The 17,986-nt window shown below is 55.5% G+C and overlaps 2 protein-coding genes and 1 long non-coding RNA gene across 3 annotated transcripts in view; 2 read left to right on the plus strand and 1 right to left on the minus strand.

Moving 5' to 3' along the window:
- KCNJ10 (potassium inwardly rectifying channel subfamily J member 10) overlaps window positions 1-8,990 on the plus strand; it is a 29,030-nt gene extending 20,040 nt beyond the window's left edge. The window contains exon 2 of the mRNA XM_082704357.1: window positions 4,936-8,990. Within this exon, the coding sequence (XP_082560483.1) occupies window positions 4,936-6,075 (1,140 nt within the window). The 3' untranslated portion in view covers window positions 6,076-8,990. The remainder of the gene's footprint in view (window positions 1-4,935) is intronic.
- Window positions 7,821-14,229, minus strand: LOC309850430. Its single transcript, XR_014304228.1, has 2 exons — window positions 13,545-14,229; window positions 7,821-13,220 (listed from the first exon to the last, which is right to left on the minus strand). It is a non-coding gene; the product is annotated as an uncharacterized lncRNA (long non-coding RNA).
- An 818-nt stretch (window positions 14,230-15,047) lies between these two features.
- Window positions 15,048-17,154, plus strand: PIGM (phosphatidylinositol glycan anchor biosynthesis class M). Its single transcript, XM_082704352.1, has one exon. It carries the CDS (start codon window positions 15,174-15,176, stop codon window positions 16,464-16,466), a length of 1,293 nt encoding a protein of 430 aa, XP_082560478.1. The 5' UTR covers window positions 15,048-15,173; the 3' UTR covers window positions 16,467-17,154.
- The last annotated feature ends 832 nt before the right edge of the window (window positions 17,155-17,986 follow it).

A 17,986-nucleotide genomic window follows, 5' to 3' on the forward strand; every position in this document is an offset into this window, starting at 1 on the left:
GCTCTGCGTCCCCATCTCCCGTGCCTCACACCCTGTCTCTAGTGACAAATGTCCCCGACACTGGGAAAACAGGTGGAAGTCCCAGTCCGGGGTGTTAGGTGAGAACTCAGTGGTCACACGCGATGGGGAATGCACCACTGGAAAGCACTCCGGTGTTCTGAAGTGGGAACGTGAGTAAGAGCGGGCTTCCTAAACGCTCGCGGCGGGAGCCCAGGGAGACGGAGCACACCCACTCTTTCTTGGATGGTCAGGAAAGGCTTCGAAGCGGGCCACCGACACTTGAGTTCGGAAGGATAAGCAGGAGGGCGGCAGGGAGGCAGGGAGCAGTGCGAGAGCAGGTCCAGAGAGGACGACGCAGCAGGTCCTCGGCAGAGCTGGGCTCCAGAGGCCTGGCGAAGAGCGGCGGGAGCAAAGCCAACGGGAAGCCAGAGACCAGACCAAAGGCTTTTGCACGTTATCCTAAAGGCAGTTGGGAGCTGTGGACCAAGTGAATCACGAGAGACCCCTCGTGGGGTAAGGCTCTGATGAACGCGCTCGTTCTGGAGCATGAACGACTCATGCGCTCTCAGGTGCGGCCGGGTCAGGCACAAAGCAGGAGGCGGGAGCCCTGTGTTCCGAGGACGCATGCCGGACACCACTGTGGGTACGCCTGGCCTTTGTCTTACAAAAAAAAAATCCTTAGTACAGATCTTGGAGCACGAAGGGGACGTCTCTCCGTTTCTGTCTTTTCACCCGCTGGGGGCCGGCTTTGTCACCCGAAGTCTTCAGACACTGTCCCTGGCCTGCGGCTGGGACGCTTTTGGGGGAAATGGCGCCCTCTAGAGGAAGGCGCGGGTGTGCTGGGGGCACTGGAGGCCTGTTCCAGAGCTGGGTCCTGCTCCCTTCCCCAGTGCAGGAGGCGGGGTGGGGGTGGGTGGGTGAGGAGGGTGGGGGCAGATTGGCGGATTGTTTACCCGCTTCCTACTCCGGCCCCCTCGGAGAACAAAGCTGCCTGGCTGTGGGAGGTGGCCCAACAGCTGGGAGCAGCTGGAGGAGGCCGGGAGAAGGCTGGCAGCAGCAGGCACGCAGCTGGAGGCGGCAATCACAGCAGCCCTCGCCAGCAGCCCAGATCTCCAGCGCCATGAATCTGAAAGCTCCAGGCCCTGTCCTCTGCGGCTCAGCTGTGATCCTCTCTCTACGGGGCACCACGGAGGCACTTCCGGAGACCCTGGGACCCATGGTGGTGCACCTGGGGGGTCCCAGAAACAGTTGCTGTAATTAAAATGTTCGGGGGCGCCTGGCTGGCTCCATCCCGGGAGCGTGCAACCCTTGATCTCAGGGTTGTGAATTCAGGCCCACGTTGGGTGTGGAGCCTACTTAAAAAAATAAAAATAAAAAAAGGTTTGGGCCAAGAGACAGAAGACCGGTTCTGGTTCCACCTCTACCACTAATCTGCTTGGGACAAATCTCAGAGCCAATTCTAACGATTTGTACTTAGTTCATGGTGTGAGGGTGAAATTACATGTTTTAAGAACTGTGACGTGATATATAACCCCAGACTACTGTTTTGGGGATGAGAAGCAAGACTTCCCTTGGGCCCCAAGAACCTCCATTCCTCAAGACAGGTGGAATGTTTCCTCAGCACCAACAGAGCTGGGACTCTGGGGACAGATCCCCTGAAGGTCACTGCGGGAAGGGCGGAGACCACAGACGCAGGGTGGGTGCGCATCCGGTCCTCCAAGAGTGCGGGTGAGGGGTACAGACCGTCCTTCACCTCCGTCTGTCTACGGAATTATGGCAAAGTGCTTGCCCATCCTGCCCGTGAACCCCTCCAGGGACAGAGCACTGCCTACTTCTAGAGAAGCTCTGCATGTCCTGATTGTTACTGTTCTTTGTCATATCAGTCTGGGATCTTTCCTCCTGTGGTGTAAGCTCATTGGTGGTTTCTCTTAGCTCTCAAAGACCAAGTCCAAACCCTTGTTCATGGGACAGCACTTCAAACCAAATACTTGCACACAGCCACTCGTACCCCTCAGATTGCCTCTTCTCCCAACTAACTTCCCCGTTTCCTTTAGCCGTTTCTTGCATGATCTGGTTTTGATTGTCCTTTGAGACGCAAAACAGCTGGTACAGGATAAGCAGATCTGAGCACGATCAACAACCTCCTTATTCTGCATAAATGAATTTGCCTGAAGTAGCTTGAAATAGCATTGCCTTTTTGGCAACCAAAATGCATCACATCTTTCCAATCCAGAATTGCTCAGGTAAGTTTTAGACCCCAGTACATACACATACACATACGCAGTAATTATCTTTTTTGTTAAAGCTCCTCTGGCTCCATTTGGATCCTAATCCTGCCCAGACCTTGCATTTCTGATCCAGCCCTGCTCTGGGTCACCCACGTGATGGACGGCCATGTGTTCTGGAGTTTCGAATAAAGTAATGTTGCAGACACTGAATGGGGTAAGGCCAGAGATAAAGCTCTCTGGTACGTCACTAGAAAATAGAAAATGATCCACTCACTAGTACCACTGATTTTTGTATGTTTCAGGCCCCAGGATCAGAGTAGCTGTTCTTTTTTCTCGGTCTTAGCCCCAAGGACATAAGAGATCTTGTCAAAAACCTTGCATGGAGACACTTTCTCTATTGCTTTCTCTGACTTGTCCATGTAGTAACCTTGTCCAGGAAGGCAGTTAGGTTCCCTGATGGCACTTGTTCTGGGTAACACCCCTTGCTGGGTCCTACGGCCTTCCCCCAACCTGCCCAAATACTTGCAATTTTTTTTTTTAAAAGGTTTATTTATTTGCAAGAGAGAGAGAGAGGGAGAAAGAGATTGTCAAGCGACTCCCTGCTGAATATGGAGGCCAGTCTCTCGACCCTGAGATCAAGACCTGATCCGAAATCAGGAGTCGGGCACTTAGCTGACTGAGCCAGCCAGGCACCCCCAAGTACTTGCAGTCTTAATGCTCTGTTCTAGAAACTTGCCGAGGGTCAACATCTTACCTGTTTGTCTGCAGTTTATGAAATGTATCTTGTTTTTCTTTTTGGATATTAAAATTAGGTTCACTCATCCACAACGTTCCAGCACTTTCTCTGTCCGTTAATAGTTCCTCCAATCTCTCAGAGGTTTCACATCTTTTCCAGTTTGTGGATCAGATGCGAAGGCAGACTAATCGGTAAACTTTAAAATGGTATAGAGCGTGGGGCGCCTGGGTGGCTCAGTGGGTTAAAGCCTCTGCCTTCGGCTCAGGTCATGGTTCCAGGGTCCTGGGATTGAGCCCCACGTCGGGCTTTCTGCTTGGCGGGGAGCCTGCTTCCTCCTCTCTCTCTGCCTGCCTCTCTGCCTACTTGTGATCTCTGTCTGTCAAATAAATAAATAAAACCTTTAAAAAAATGGTACAGAGATGCAGGTGCTGTGCATTTTTTTTTTTTTTAATATTACTACTACTACTGAGTTTTGAGTGGGTCTCTCCTTGGGCTCTAAATACCAATTGTTCCCCTTTGCTCCCAAGTAGCTAAGGGTATTGGGAAGTGGACGACATCCAGGTCTGGCCGAGTGGTCTCACTCCAACAAAAGTTCCAGGTGGGTAGAGGCTGGCCAAACAGGCTCCTGGTTACCTCTGAGCATTCCGGGACTCTTGTCCATTGCCAGTCGCCGGTCTAGGGTCTACTTGGATCGGTGTTTGAATGCACCCAGATAGTTTCGTGTTCTAGGTGTCAGGTTGGTCGTGGGGAAGACGGGGTAAGGGAGCAGTGTGAGGGATAAAATGCAATGGTTCAGATTTTTTTGGAACAGAGAATGTGATGAGCCTCTTTGTTCTCCAAGGACCGAATGCCCCTGAGGTCACCCTCCTCCTTCCCAGAAGGTCTGGCCTCCAGAGCCAGAATCCAAGGGTTCCAGTGATTGAAATCCTTTCTCTGCTGGAAAAGCTCAAGTCCTTGGGCCGGGGTGCCGGCCCCTTGTAGGAAGCGAGCGGTCTCCTATCTCCGAGCCTCTCCCCCTTTCTTCTCTCAGGACAAACAGCAATCCTGAATTGGAGCGCGTGCTAACTGATACACGCGAACTTTTCCTACTTTACCCCGTCAAGGCGACTTTCCCGGTGACCTGGCAGTCCCCGAGTCCCCGGGGAAACGTCCCTGCATCCGCACCGTCAGGAGGCCTCGCTGTGTGGTTCTCCACCATGGCTCAGTTGTTTTTGCTCGGGTCCTATCTGTGCTCTTCCCAGAGCCACCGACCCAGACCGAGCCCCCGCCGTAATGCAAATAGATGATAGTGATGGTGACGGTAGAGGGGTAAGAGTAATCACCATAAGACATGGTGAAATGGACTGGGTGCTCAGAGGACATCTCCAGGGGTAGAAGGATGGGCGGTTTCTGCTGTTTCCTGAGCCAGATGAGTATCTTGGTGTCACCAATGAGTACGGACTCGGGGCTGGGAGAAAAGTGAGTAAATAAAGGGTTTGTGTGTTTTAAGGGGGGTTGGCCTGGAACGACTTCAACAGGATAGTCTTTCTTGCTCTGCCATTCATGAGGGAGGGGAGGGACCCTATTTCAGGATGAGAGGGCATCACAGAGCTGGCCTTACGGGGACTAGAGACCGGTAGAGCCCTCTCTTCTTGGCCCACCTTCAAGGCACTGTGAGCTTATTACGACCCAGTCTTTTCTGCGTCTCCCAAGAGTCGCAAGGATCAGACTGCGGTGCGAGTACTTGCTCACTGAACGAGTCTCGCTCACTGGGCTGTGGGTTCTTGGGGAGCAAGGACGATGTCATTCTTGTTGACCCAACAGTGTCTTGCGCAGCGCTTGGCATTCAGCAGGCGCTCATAAATCTTGGCTACTGGTAAGAACCAGTCAGTGGCACCAAACGCATGTGACTTCCTCCTTCGCGTTGGGGGGTGGCCAGGAGTCGGCTGGGTTTCTGCTGTAACCTGCGTTATGCTGTCTTGCTCCCTCCAGATGACATCAGTCGCCAAGGTGTATTACAGTCAGACCACGCAGACGGAGAGCCGGCCTCTCGTGGGCCCGGCGGTCCGACGGCGCCGAGTCCTGACCAAGGACGGCCGCAGCAACGTGAGGATGGAGCACATCGCCGACAAGCGCTTCCTCTACCTCAAGGACCTGTGGACCACGTTCATCGACATGCAGTGGCGGTACAAGCTGCTGCTCTTCTCGGCGACCTTCGCGGGCACCTGGTTCCTCTTTGGCGTGGTGTGGTACCTGGTCGCGGTGGCCCATGGGGACCTGCTGGAGCTGGGCCCCCCCGCCAACCACACCCCCTGCGTGGTCCAGGTGCACACGCTCACCGGGGCCTTCCTCTTCTCCCTCGAATCGCAGACCACCATCGGCTACGGCTTCCGCTACATCAGCGAGGAGTGCCCGCTGGCCATCGTGCTCCTGATCGCGCAGCTGGTGCTCACCACCATCCTGGAGATCTTCATCACGGGCACCTTCCTGGCCAAGATCGCCCGGCCCAAGAAGCGGGCGGAGACCATCCGGTTCAGCCAGCACGCCGTGGTCGCCGCGCACGACGGGAAGCCCTGCCTCATGATCCGCGTCGCCAACATGCGCAAGAGCCTCCTCATCGGCTGCCAGGTGACAGGCAAACTGCTGCAGACCCACCAGACCAAAGAGGGTGAGAACATCCGGCTCAACCAGGTCAACGTGACGTTCCAGGTGGACACCGCCTCTGACAGCCCGTTCCTCATTCTGCCGCTGACGTTCTACCACGTGGTGGATGAGAGCAGTCCCCTGAAGGACCTGCCCCTTCGCAGCGGCGAGGGCGACTTCGAGCTGGTGCTGATTCTCAGCGGGACGGTGGAGTCCACCAGCGCCACCTGCCAGGTGCGCACCTCCTACCTGCCGGAGGAGATCCTCTGGGGCTACGAGTTCACACCCGCCATCTCGCTGTCAGCCAGCGGCAAGTACGTAGCGGACTTCAGCCTTTTCGACCAAGTAGTGAAAGTGGCCCCTCCCAGTGGCCTCCGTGACAGCACCACGCGCTATGGAGACCCGGAGAAGCTCAAGTTGGAGGAGTCGCTGCGGGAGCAAGCGGAGAAGGAGGGCAGCGCCCTTAGCGTGCGCATCAGCAACGTCTGATGGCGGCTTCCCACCTCCCCATCCCTCTGGTCTCTCCGCTGTTGGCATCCTGGGTGAGGGCTGCTACCCGAGCTCACCGGAGAGTCCCCGAAGCACCCATCCTCCACTCCCTCTGCTTTAACCTGGTGGCCTGCGGCTAGGCGAGGCCAACCGGATCCGAGCTTTCCTTCCATCGTCCCCTTCACCTCCCCCACTCCCGCCCGACGCACAACTCCCTGACGACAGGATGGGGGAAGGACAGGGAAGATTAGGCTGAAGTGGCTTAGAATGCCTCAGCCATGCTTGGAGACTCACATTAGGAGGGCCGTTCCAGGTGGATGGATAGACTCCCCCCGCCTCCTGCCACCGCCACCGTCCAGTTTGGTGGCTTGAGGCTGGAACCCCCACCCACCTCTAATTTCCCACCCAGCTGGTTCCCTAAGGCAAGACTCTGATAGTCCTTTCGGGGTCTGTGCCCTTAGAAAGATCGGAATCTGGAATTCATTTATCCTGGGTTCGCTACCAAGCCCTGTTGAGAGAAGTCAGGGTTTTTCATAGGGGGTTTATTTCTGCTGGTAAATTTGGACGATAATCTAGAGCCCTGGTCACCAGCTTTCCTCTTTCCATTCTCTCAAGTGGACCCTCTCTTCCAATACCCAGTTCTTTCACAGCCGCCTCTGCTCCCAGAGAACTGAGGCTGACCCAGGAAACCTGAACCGGTCACACCACACCTGCACCCATCCCGGAATCTGAACTCTCGATGTGGAGGGACTAATGTAGAACTCTTGTCCAAGACCTTGACCCTACTCTGCACACAGCCCTGGATTTGTTTCCCTGCGACCTGTGGATGGGATGAGCCTTGCCAGTATGTTCCCAGGTCCCACAGAAAGGTCTGGAAATGATGTTCCAGATACTTACAGGGCCCAGATTCCCTAGGAAAGTGACATCAACCCCACCATGCAGGAGGAGTAAATTCTCAGGTTTCCAGACTGCTGTATGGAGCCTCTGGGAGTTAGGGCTTTATTAGGGCTTGGAGCAGGGCAGAACTCTGTGGCCGGCAGACACCATCCCCCCATCACTCCTGCCTGTGGCCCTCTGACAATGTCAGCTAGCTTATTAGGCAACGCTGGGAGGGAAGGAGACCATGCCTCCTGATCAAATAACCAGGGTCTCCCTTAGCCATTCCCGAGACTTGGGCTAAAGTGGGCACCAGCCCCATCTCCACTCTCCTCTGCCACAAAGCTACCTTCAGGGGAGTTAAAGGGACACTTTAGGAGACCAAGCTGTTCCTTGTTCCCTGCTGGGGGCTGTGGGAGAGGCCAAGAAGGGAAAAGGGGCCCCAGAACTTTCTCTAAATCCCCAAAAGTTTCTCCCCAAATCCCAAGAGTGCCTCCTGGTCTCATTTAGGTACAAGAAACTGTGCCCCCTTGCCCCCATGGGGGCCGGGCATAGAGTCCCCTGAACGAGTCAAGTGGCAGCTTGTTCGGGAGGACCCGGGTCAGTTGTTACAAGCTACACGCATCCCCAGAATGTGCACGTGCGTCTGCGTGCAGAGCTTTACAGAGAAACCTCACGGTTCTGAGGCTGGACCCACGGTCACCACAGGATCCGCGTAAGACCCTCTTACGTGCATCTTTCCTCGAACTTGGCTAACCACGACTTGAAAACTGAAGATCCTGCATTCTTCACGGACCGCAAACCCCACCAACAGTCCCTGGCTCTCAAGAAAACCAGAACCAGAAAAACTTGAAAATCCGACACAGAAGAACAGAAGGCAAAGAGCCAGTTTCTAGGCTCTCAAGTTTATTCAACGTCAGACTTACCTTCTTCCCACGTGCAAAGGCCCAGAGTACTGGACTGTGGGTGTGTGTGCGCGCGCACGCTTCTCACCCAACAGCAAGCTATCTTCCACTAGTCTCTTCCGCATATAGCCGCGTCCCTCCTGAGGGACACCCTCTCTCCCTCGTCCCCTGCTGTCCGCTCTAGGTCCCAGACGCTGCTCAGATTCTTGCGTAACAGAATGAGGACATCTTCTGACTTAACCTTTTTGCTTCTCCTCTGGGACCCCAGACTTTGCTCTAAGCTGCACTTTAAGTCACACTGTCCTTTTAACACAGCCTCGCTGACTCTCCCATACGCCTTCCCAGAACACTGCGCCCCCCCTACCCCCAACCAGCAGTTTACACTATGGCCTCTTCCTCGGAGCTGAAACCCTTCTTCGGGCTATGAGACAAGCTTGAGAAGCAGCCGGGTCTGGGGTCCCCTGGCCCCGCCAACCATAGACTTCGAATGGCAGGAGCCCTAGGCACTGATGTTAGCGGGGAGATGCCACGTGGGCAAAGCCACCAATGGGGGAGGGTACTCAGGGTGTGACGATGACACAGGGCGCTGCTGAGGGACCCAGTGAAATCGATGAATCCAGTCTCCCTTGGCTCAGGAAGTAGGACGTGGTGCGAATGGAAGGCTGACCTAGGGAGAAAGAGACACAGAGATAATATATACATGGAGAGATGTATGATGTATATAGATGTGTTTAGGACAAATATCCTGAATGTACGGAAAGGAGACGTTAGCGTGGGGGCAGACATCCTGCTCTGGTTTTGGGGTAGGACTCCCCCGATTTCCAGACTTTTGACCAGTGATCCTGGTTTCGAGATGGAAGTGAGACAGCTGAGGAGGCTTTCGGGTTTGATGATGGGAGAGGGAGGCAGGGAAGCCGCTCTTCGGAAGCGAGGAGATGCCCGCTGAGGCTTCTGAGAAGCCCCGCGGGCTGAGGTCCAGGAGGAGGGAGGCAGGAAGGGGGTGGCTGCTGGGGCCACAGGCATCTGGAACCCACTTATGCTGTGTGCTGCACCCGGCCGTGTCCTGTCACTGTAGCACTTTTTTTGTTTTGTTTTGTTTTAAAATAAAAGCACCTTCTGTGTCCTTTTCTTGAAGTACGCTGTATGTGCCCTTCCTGCACAGGGCTGGGGGGGCCACGGCAGCTTCAGCCTGCTACGGGAAGTCCCACCGGGAGCTGACCTCTTCGGTGCGTGGGGGGCACTGACGGGACGCCACGACCTCAGCCTCCAAACATCAGCACGGCAAGGGTGTGGGGCTCAGGACGGGCCCAAGGCCAAGACCCAGCCCTCTGTGCGCGGCTGCAGGCTGCCCAGATGCTCTCTAGGCCAGCAGAGCCCCAGTCCTGGCACTGGGCATGGGGGTAAGGGGCCGCGTGGCAAACAGGAGAAGGGGGCTAGCGGCTGCCCCGGGGGGGAGGGGGCAGCTCCGTGAGAAGCTTCTGGAATCCTGACTCTGCTCCACCGCATTATCCACCACCCATCTCTGCCAGCTGGGGAGACCATCCGGGGGCTTCCCCGTAAGGCCTGGGCAGAGAAAAGCCGCCGGCTGTAACACTGCTCTAAGTCGGGGACACGGCCCCCTCCCCAAGGCTGCTACCCGGGTCCTTTCCCCTGCTGTTGAACCTAGTTTCTTTGCAGCAGGTGACGTGCCCCCCCTTGCTGTGGATAAAAAGCTCGGTCACGGCCAGCTCTCCTGAAGCACAACTGTCCAGGGGCGGCTTTTCCAGTCGCCGCATTAAAGACTAAACCAGGTCAAACTTACCTAGTCAAACAAGACCAGGAGCTTGTTTGGTTTCTTTTATTTAATTTTAGTCTTTTCAGAATAAGCTTCTGAATAAAATGGACGAATCTCTGTGCTTTACTCCAGCTTCTTTTAGAAATCGAAGCCAACCTAGTGTTCGGGCCTGAACCCGCAGGCCTGTCTGCGGGAGCGGAGGGTGGAGGGAGGCTGCGCTGGGGGGGCTGGACGGGGCCCGGCCCTGCCCCTTCCCCGCAGTCACCCCTCCCTCCCTCAGTACCGCAGCCCCTCATCTACCTTAGGATCCTGTAGCAAATACCCTTCACACTTGGGTTTTAAAGGATTAAAAAAAAAAAAAGAAGTTAAGACTCAGAAATCTGGACATTGGCTCAGCTCCGTCCAGGAAAGTTAAGTTCTTTGGGATTCTGGGCAACGCTCCTCTCAGCCGCGAGTCAGCGCCCAAGTTCCCTTCCATGCTGCTGCGCAGAGACATTCCTTACGTATCCTTGAGGCTCTCCAGAACTATTCGCTTCACAGTGGGGCCTTGTGCCCCAACATTCGAAGAAAGGGATCTCTCTTATCTCTCTTCTACTCTGGTCCATCACTTCCCTGAAAAAGATCCGGTGGCCCGTATCCAGTCCTGCGTCCTCTCCGACAAGGGGTAACACATCCCAGAGTCTCTGACCCCTGCTCCCCAGAACTGGAAGGACAGAGGGAGGTGGAGGGAGAAAACGGGGTCTCTTTCCATCCTCAGCAGAGACTTAACTACAACGTTTAGGAAACACTAGTTGAGGGCTGGGTCACAAGACATCTGAGATACAAGACATACGATAGATACACCCCCCTAAACTTCGAAGAAACTTGCAAACAGGTGAGGAAAACAAGATACAGTAACAAGTCGCACACACTAAGGGCCCGATAAGGGCCTGATACACCGACCTAGGAGACGCCTCTGGACAATACCTCCCACGGACAGGCCCTAGGCCAGGCAAGGTATCGATCTACATGGTCTGGTTAGAACACATGGGACCTAAGAGTCAAGAAAGATCGGCAGATGCGGAGTTCCTGCTCCGCGGGAGGTACCTCTCCACTGAGAAGGAAACAGGAGTGAGGACGCGCGCGGCACGGGCCTCGCACCTGCTGGTCTCCTGCGCGACGCCTCACGGCTCGCCGGCCCCAGCCTCGCTCGCTCTACCCGCGCCCGTCACACAGTCTCACCCCCAAGCGCCTGCTGAAATCTGGCTGCGTCGCAGACCCACCTCCCGTAGCGCTTACCAGAGCGGCAGCTGTGCTTGTGGACTTACTGGATGAATGTCTGTGTCGCTGGCTTGTTTAAGAGCCACATGACTGGGACTCGTGTCAGCGCTCCGTCACCAGCAGAGCCTGACGCCTGCACGTACGTTGCTCAGCGGATGTCGCAGAAGCAAGGGAAGGGGGAGGGAAGGAATGTGTCTCGAGTTCACGCAGCCAGTACGCAGGGGAGCGCGTAGGTTTGTTAAACACCCGTAAAAGATTTAGGTAACATATTTCATAAGGCAGGACAAAACTAACTGTCAAAAAGAGAGAGAGAGAGAGAGAGAACAGACAGTAAGCTCACGGTCGTGCAAGGAGAGATCATTTGACAGAGAGATTTGAGGTCTAGGGAGAGTCTGAGGAGCTGAGGTTGGAGGCCAGCATCAAAGCACAAGAAGCATGTAGGCAAGAGAGAGAGGAAGGATTCTCTGCGGCTGATAGAGCGTCAGAAGTACCAGAGGCAGAAAGCACGAGTGTATTATGTGAGGACGGGTCATAACCCTAGAAGAGAGGGCTTTATAGGCGAACAGACTGAAAGGGCAGGGCCACGGAGGGACTGAATGTGAGGCTATATGGTCAATTTTTGTTTTTCTATAGGCAGCTGGGAGCCACCGAAGATATTTGAGGAAGGAGAGAATCTAATTAAAGTACTGTTTATGAATATCAACCTAGCAGGAGAATTGAGAGGCAGGAAACACTAAACCAGTTAAGAGACTTTCAAAAGCTTGGGGCGAAGGTAATCGCCAGAGACCCTTGGGTAGTGGACATGGTCGGTATGGACTATTAAACGGAGCTGTTGAAGGTCTGGACCAAGGTACAGGACCCCGAGGATGAAAGGAATTAGGAATAGATTCCAAGCAAACTACAAAGCAGGAAACAGAAGCAAGATCTACAAAAACAAAATAAGGAAAGTGATTGACTCAGCCTGCACTACAGCAGAAAACAAGAGGGTACACTCCAAGAGCTAACAGGGGTGGCATTTAATGAAGGGATTCCTTACAAGGGTGCGGGCAGGGCTAATGAGCGGAGAGATGGTGAGGCTCCCAGGACCTTCCCGCCGCCGGAAAGCCTTTAGCAGTCTTAAACTTGGCAGGAAGTGGTGCGAGTTGTAGCCAAGGGAGGGGGCTGTGGTTCCAGGGGAAGCGGTGGTCTCAGGCAGCAGGACTAAGCTTCGTCTCAGCTAGTGCCTCCCACTGGCCTGTTCTCATGGGGAGCTCGACGGCAGGGGAGACGGTGTGATGCCGCCCAGAACAGGGCAACAAAGGGAAGAGTCGATCTGGGAAGCTGAGGAGAGTGAAACAGTACAGTGACCCAGGTCAAGGCCCTCGGCGAGAATGCTGGGGACAAGCCATGCATGGGTGTGGCTGGATCTACCGGGGCAGAAGCCTGGAGGCGGCCAGTGGAAGGGGGAATGGGAAGGACTGTGTGTAGCAGCTCGAGAGGCAACGAGCAGCTGAGCCACGCAAAAACCTGCAGCTCTTTGGAGAGATGAGAAATGGAATCCCTGAGCCCAGGGCAAAGAACTTGGGGAGGGCTCCTTAAAGCCTGGAATACATCCGTCCCACCTAGAAACGGTAAGGAAGTCGGACCGCCCAAGGAAGTCGGACCGCCCCGTCCAAGTTATTTTCCTGGACTCCAGGCCCTTCTTTGGTCCCACAACTACTTCCTCTATCTCACGCCTTTGACCTCAGTGACCCAGGTCAGGTTTCATTAGCTGTTTCTGGTTTTCTTATCTGCCCCATTTGGTGCCTCCCATCCCTTTAATAGGTAATTACGCTCTACAGGGTCATTTGGTTGAGGCCTTTCTGCCACATTACCGAAACCAACCCGTCAGAGGACCCTTACTTAATCCTCAGACACCCTGCTCCCACATCATCTGCTCTCTGGACTAAGCCTCGCTTGGCTATCATTGGCAGAGAGAAAAGTCAGGGCCAGAGTCATAGCGAGAGCAGCGCTCAGAAAGAGTCCGACAAGAGATCAAATGAGAAGGGCGCAGAGAAGGAAATCAAAATTCATCATCAACATTTTGTTTACAGGTTAGCTGCGCAGCAGGCAGAACTGCTCTTCTGTTCCAGCTCTGCCGTTAGTTCATGATGTGACGTGGGGAAATTACTTCACCTCTGGAAATCCTGATTTCTTCATCTGAGAAGGCAGCAGGCAGCGTATCCTCCCTACGTGGAAAGTATTTAGCACAACACCTGACACACTGCAGGCAAGTCCTCGGCAGAACTGGCTGTTGGGAATCATCGCCAGCAGCACGGTGATGGGCTCTCACCGTACGTGTAGCTACTGTGCTGCAAAAAAAAACCACAAAACAAAACAAAAAAACCAACAACAAAAACACACACACAAAAAAACAAAAACAACAACAGGGTGCCAGGGTGGCTCAGTCATTGAGTGACTGCCTTTAGCTCAGGTCATGATCCTGGGTTCCTGGGAGCCTGCCTACCCCCCTCTCTCTGCCTGCTTGTGATCTCCCTCTCTCTGTCAAATAAATAAATAAATAAGATCTTTAAAAAAAGATAAAGCAAAGCAAAAGTAACTACCAACATGAGGCCTGTAGTTACACTAAGGCTTATGTAAGGGGAAAAAGATACCGGAATATGAATATGGAACACATAGGATTCACACCGTTCATCCGCAGGGTAAGAGTCAATCCTAAGATGCATGAGGTGTGGGCGGAGGCTTGAGGGGGCCGTCCAGGGAGCTGCGTGTTGAGGCTGCAGGGAGTCATCTACCGTCTTTATTCTAGCCAAGAAAGCTTCCCCTAGGAAGCCAGATCAATCCCTGAAACGAAGCCATCAGTACTTGCTGAACACTTATAATGTGCCTATGACTGCAATAGATTATGAGTAACTGAAAAAAAAACTAAGGATAAGATATAACCCCTGACCTCAAGAACCCTACGATCTCCTGGAAAAGGTTATGAATGTCACTTACAATGATTAGGGCATTCACAGTTCTGCAGACTAAGAGCAGCCCCAGCCCGCAGGAGGGAAAGACCTAAGGGGCGGGAGTCCTTGGTGAGAAATTCAGGGAAGCCAGGGTCGGGGCGGGTGGGGGAGGGATCGGAGCTCGAGGTGGGGGAGGGACACCGGGGGACGGCCGGCCCGGGAGTTGGGAGCACTCCCAGGATGTCACTCTGCGGGGCCTCTGGTATCAGTCTGCCCCACGCGTCCTGAACGCCCGCGGATGGGTGAGACCGACGCACGGGAAGGACGAGATCGCCTCCGAGTGTCCAAGAGAAAACGAGGAAAGAGAAACAAAAAATCAGGTGTCCCAAGGCCCATGACAAATGCCGTACCGAAGAACGGTCGCTCAGGAGAGGCGCCCGGGGCCCTGGGATGGCGGGCGGCACCGGACGGGCCAGGCAGCAGGCGGGGTCTTCCGTGGGAACGACCTTCCAGAGCGCGGAGCCCCGCCACCCCCGTGGGGCCACGCTCGGTGGAGGAGGCAGCGACGTCGCCCGGCGGATGAAAGCAGACGCTTTCGGGAGGGGCCCCGGGACTGAGGCCCGCAGGGTCAGGTGCTGTGCGAGCGGGAAGGCAGCCGGGACACGAGGCCGAGCCCCGTCGCGGCGGCGAGGCGCGGGCACCGTTCCCCGCCTCCCGGCGCACCCGCCACCCGGGGCTGCCGGACCCGACAGCGGCCCCGCTCACCTCCGGTCTGGACACGGAGCTGCAGCTTCCGGTCCGGGCTCCGTCCCGAGCACGCGCGCGACCTGCACGCTCGGGCCGGCCCTCGAGCCCCGGCGACCGGCGACCGGCGACCGGGACGCCCGGCCAGCGTTCTCACTCTCGGGCCCCCGGGCCGGGGACGCGGCTGGAAGCTCGCTCCGTCTCTGGCTCCGTCTCCGCGGGACGGAGCCGCGAAGCCGGAAGGACCCTCGTGCGAAGAGGACCGCCGCCCCGCTCCGCCACAGACCCGCGGAGCCCCCCGGGCCCGTGGGCCACGCCTCCCGCGAGAGCCGGAAGTCCCGCCCCCGCCCGAGGAAGGAGGGGCGGCGACACAGCCAATCCGAAGGAAGGCCACCCCGGCCTGGCCACTGAGGGCGCGGCGCGGCCCCGCCCCCCGGAAGCGGGGCGGGGGCGGGGCTCCCTGCCGGAAGCGACCGTCCCGCGGAGGTTTCGGTTGGCGGCGCGCGGGCGGGAGATGCGCCGGCCGCCTGAGGCGCGGGCGCCGGGCGAGGGTCGGGGCTCGGACGGCGGCTCGGGGCTGGGGCCGAGCGGCGGAGGCGCCGGGCGGTCATGGGCCCGACCAAGCCCTGGGGCGAGTGGTTCCTGAGCCTGCGGGTGCCGCCCGCCGGCGTCTTCGGGGTGGCCTTCCTCGCGCGGGTGGCCCTGGTCTTCTACGGGGCCTTCCAGGACCGGACGCTGCTGGTGCGCTACACGGACGCGGACTACCAGGTGTTCACGGACGCCGCGCGCCTCGTCGCGCAGGGCCGCTCGCCCTACCTGCGGGCCACCTACCGCTACACGCCGCTGCTGGGCTGGCTGCTGGCGCCCGGCGTGCGCCTGGGCGAGCTCTTCGGGAAGTTTCTGTTCATCAGCGGCGACCTGCTCGCCGCCTTCCTGCTCTACCGCCTGCTGCGCCTCCGCGGGCTGGGCCGGCGCCGCGCCTGCGGCTACTGCGTCTTCTGGCTGCTCAACCCGCTGCCCATGGCGGTGTCCAGCCGCGGCAACGCCGACTCGCTGGTGGCGGCGCTGGTGCTGGCGGCGCTGTACCTGCTGGCGCGGGGGCAGGTGGCGGGCGCCGCCGTGGCCTACGGCGTCGCGGTGCACATGAAGATGTACCCGGTGACCTACGCCCTGCCCATCGCCCTGCACCTGCTCCCGGAGCGCGGCGGCGGCGGCGGCGGCGGCGGCGGCCACCCGGGCCCCCGCCCGCGCCGCGGCTCCTTCCGGGCGCGCCTGGCCGAGTTCCTCGGGAGGCTGTGCAGCCGCGCCGTGCTGCTCTTCGTGGCGGTGGCCGGGCTCACGTTTGCCGCCCTGGGCGCCGGCTTTTACCGGAGGTACGGCTGGGAGTTCGTGGAGCACACCTACCTGTACCACCTGACGCGGCGGGACACGCGGCACAACTTCTCGCCCTACTTCTACATGCTGTACCTGACGGCCGAGAGCCCGTGGAGCCCGTCCCTGGGCATCGCCGCCTTCCTGCCGCAGTTCGTCCTGCTCTCCGCCGTGTCCTTCGCCTACTACCGGGACCTCGTCTTCTGTTGCTTCCTGCACACGGCCATTTTCGTGACTTTCAACAAAGTCTGCACCTCCCAGTATTTCCTCTGGTACCTCTGCCTGCTGCCGCTGGTGATGCCGCTCGTGCGAATCCCGTGGAAGCGAGCTGTGCTTCTCCTGATGCTCTGGTTCATAGGGCAGGCCTTGTGGCTGGCGCCGGCCTACGTCCTGGAGTTTCAGGGAAAGAACACGTTTCTGTTTATCTGGTTAGCTGGTTTGTTCTTCCTCCTTATCAACTGTTCCATCCTGATTCAAATAATTTCCCATTACAAGGAGGAACCCCCCATGGAGAGAATCAAATACGACTGATAGGACTCCAGTTCCTCTGCCACTTCTGCTACAGGGTCATTGTCCTGAGCGGACCAGAAGAGAGCTTTGGGACACATTTGTGAACATCCTGTGCGCTCTAGTGAAGATTCAGTTTGGAGCACAAAACCCTAGTCCGGCGGGAATTAAAACGAGTGGTTGCCTTATATATGAAGCGGGCTCAGCGGTTGAGGTCCGCCTCTGTCCTAATCTCAGGAGTCTGTTCTCTGGGACATGATGGGAAGTAAAGGTTACTTGTTGAAAATGGGAAATCTGATTAAACTATCAGATGCTAAAATTAGCGTTTTTGTAGAAGAACAGAGGAATGGACTTAGAGACCTAAAGTCCAAGTCGGCATTCCTACCGGTTATACTGTGCTGCAGTCCGAAGCTGTCTTTTTAACCCCCACTTCTTCTTTTTTAAAGCTTTCCCAACAGCTGTGAGAACTCGTGGAACGTGCCTAAAGTTCAGCTTTTGGATGTCAAGTGTTAACCAATACCACCGGGCTGAGACTGGGAGAGTTCGTTCTGTATTAAAAGTGGGGGCTTAGAAAAAGAGTCCAAAGAATTTAAATTGTAATCATGTTTCATGTAGTTGTTTTATTACTTCGTTTCTCAGCACTTAGTCTCAGTGGTATTAGACTACCATTTGGTTTTATACACGATTAAATTAAAGTTCACCCATCTTTAAACTTGAGTCAGTACATATTTCAAAATAGCATCTTGCTTTTGATGTTTGGAGTTCACAAACTACTAGGGACAGTTTAATGTTCTCTTATACCTCTTGTTTTTAATTTTCTGATTGCCTTACGATATTTTTCATACAGAATTTAAGGTAATCGAGCGTCATCTGTGTTGTGAAAATGAAAATTAGGAGATTTTAAGTGATACAACATTACGTCTTTAGTAAGACATTTCCCAGGTTAAAAATACCCGACTTGAAAAAAATTCATGGTGGAAATGGAGACCTGTGTGGGAGGCGCTGGAAAGCGTAAGAAGCAGCCTAAGTAGTCATAAATCTGGACCAGGAAATTGAGGGAGAGAGTGTGGAAAGGAGGCTTCGGTGGGCAGATCCATGTCCCTTATTACTATAATATTTCTAGGGAAGAAATGCTTTCTCAGTTTTAAATGAGCTACCTAAAAAAATTTTTTTTAACATAACCCATGTAGGCTGGGGACTCCCTCGCACTCATGCAGTAGTAATACAGGAGATTGATTTTATGATCGTGGTTTTAAAAGATGAGTAATTTATCAACATTCTTTCACACTAAAAAAACAAAAACAACTTCGGAGAAGTTAGAATATTTCATACCGGTTCAGGCCAAAAAGGACTTCGAGAATAAGGTGTATACGAACTAGACATCAGTAAGAGCGCTGGCAGGGGCCGCAGTTCTTGGATGGGCACCTTTTGGGACCTGCTATAAGAAGGGAAGAGTGGGAGGTTTTGCCAGGGTGTCATTAGGTGAAAATAGGTGAGACCAGTGATTGTTGAGGACAGTGACCTTGCTTGTAGCATCTGGTCTC

Source organism: Mustela nivalis (genome assembly GCF_964662115.1).
Source record: "Mustela nivalis genome assembly, chromosome: 16".
Lineage (NCBI taxonomy): Eukaryota > Metazoa > Chordata > Mammalia > Carnivora > Mustelidae > Mustela > Mustela nivalis.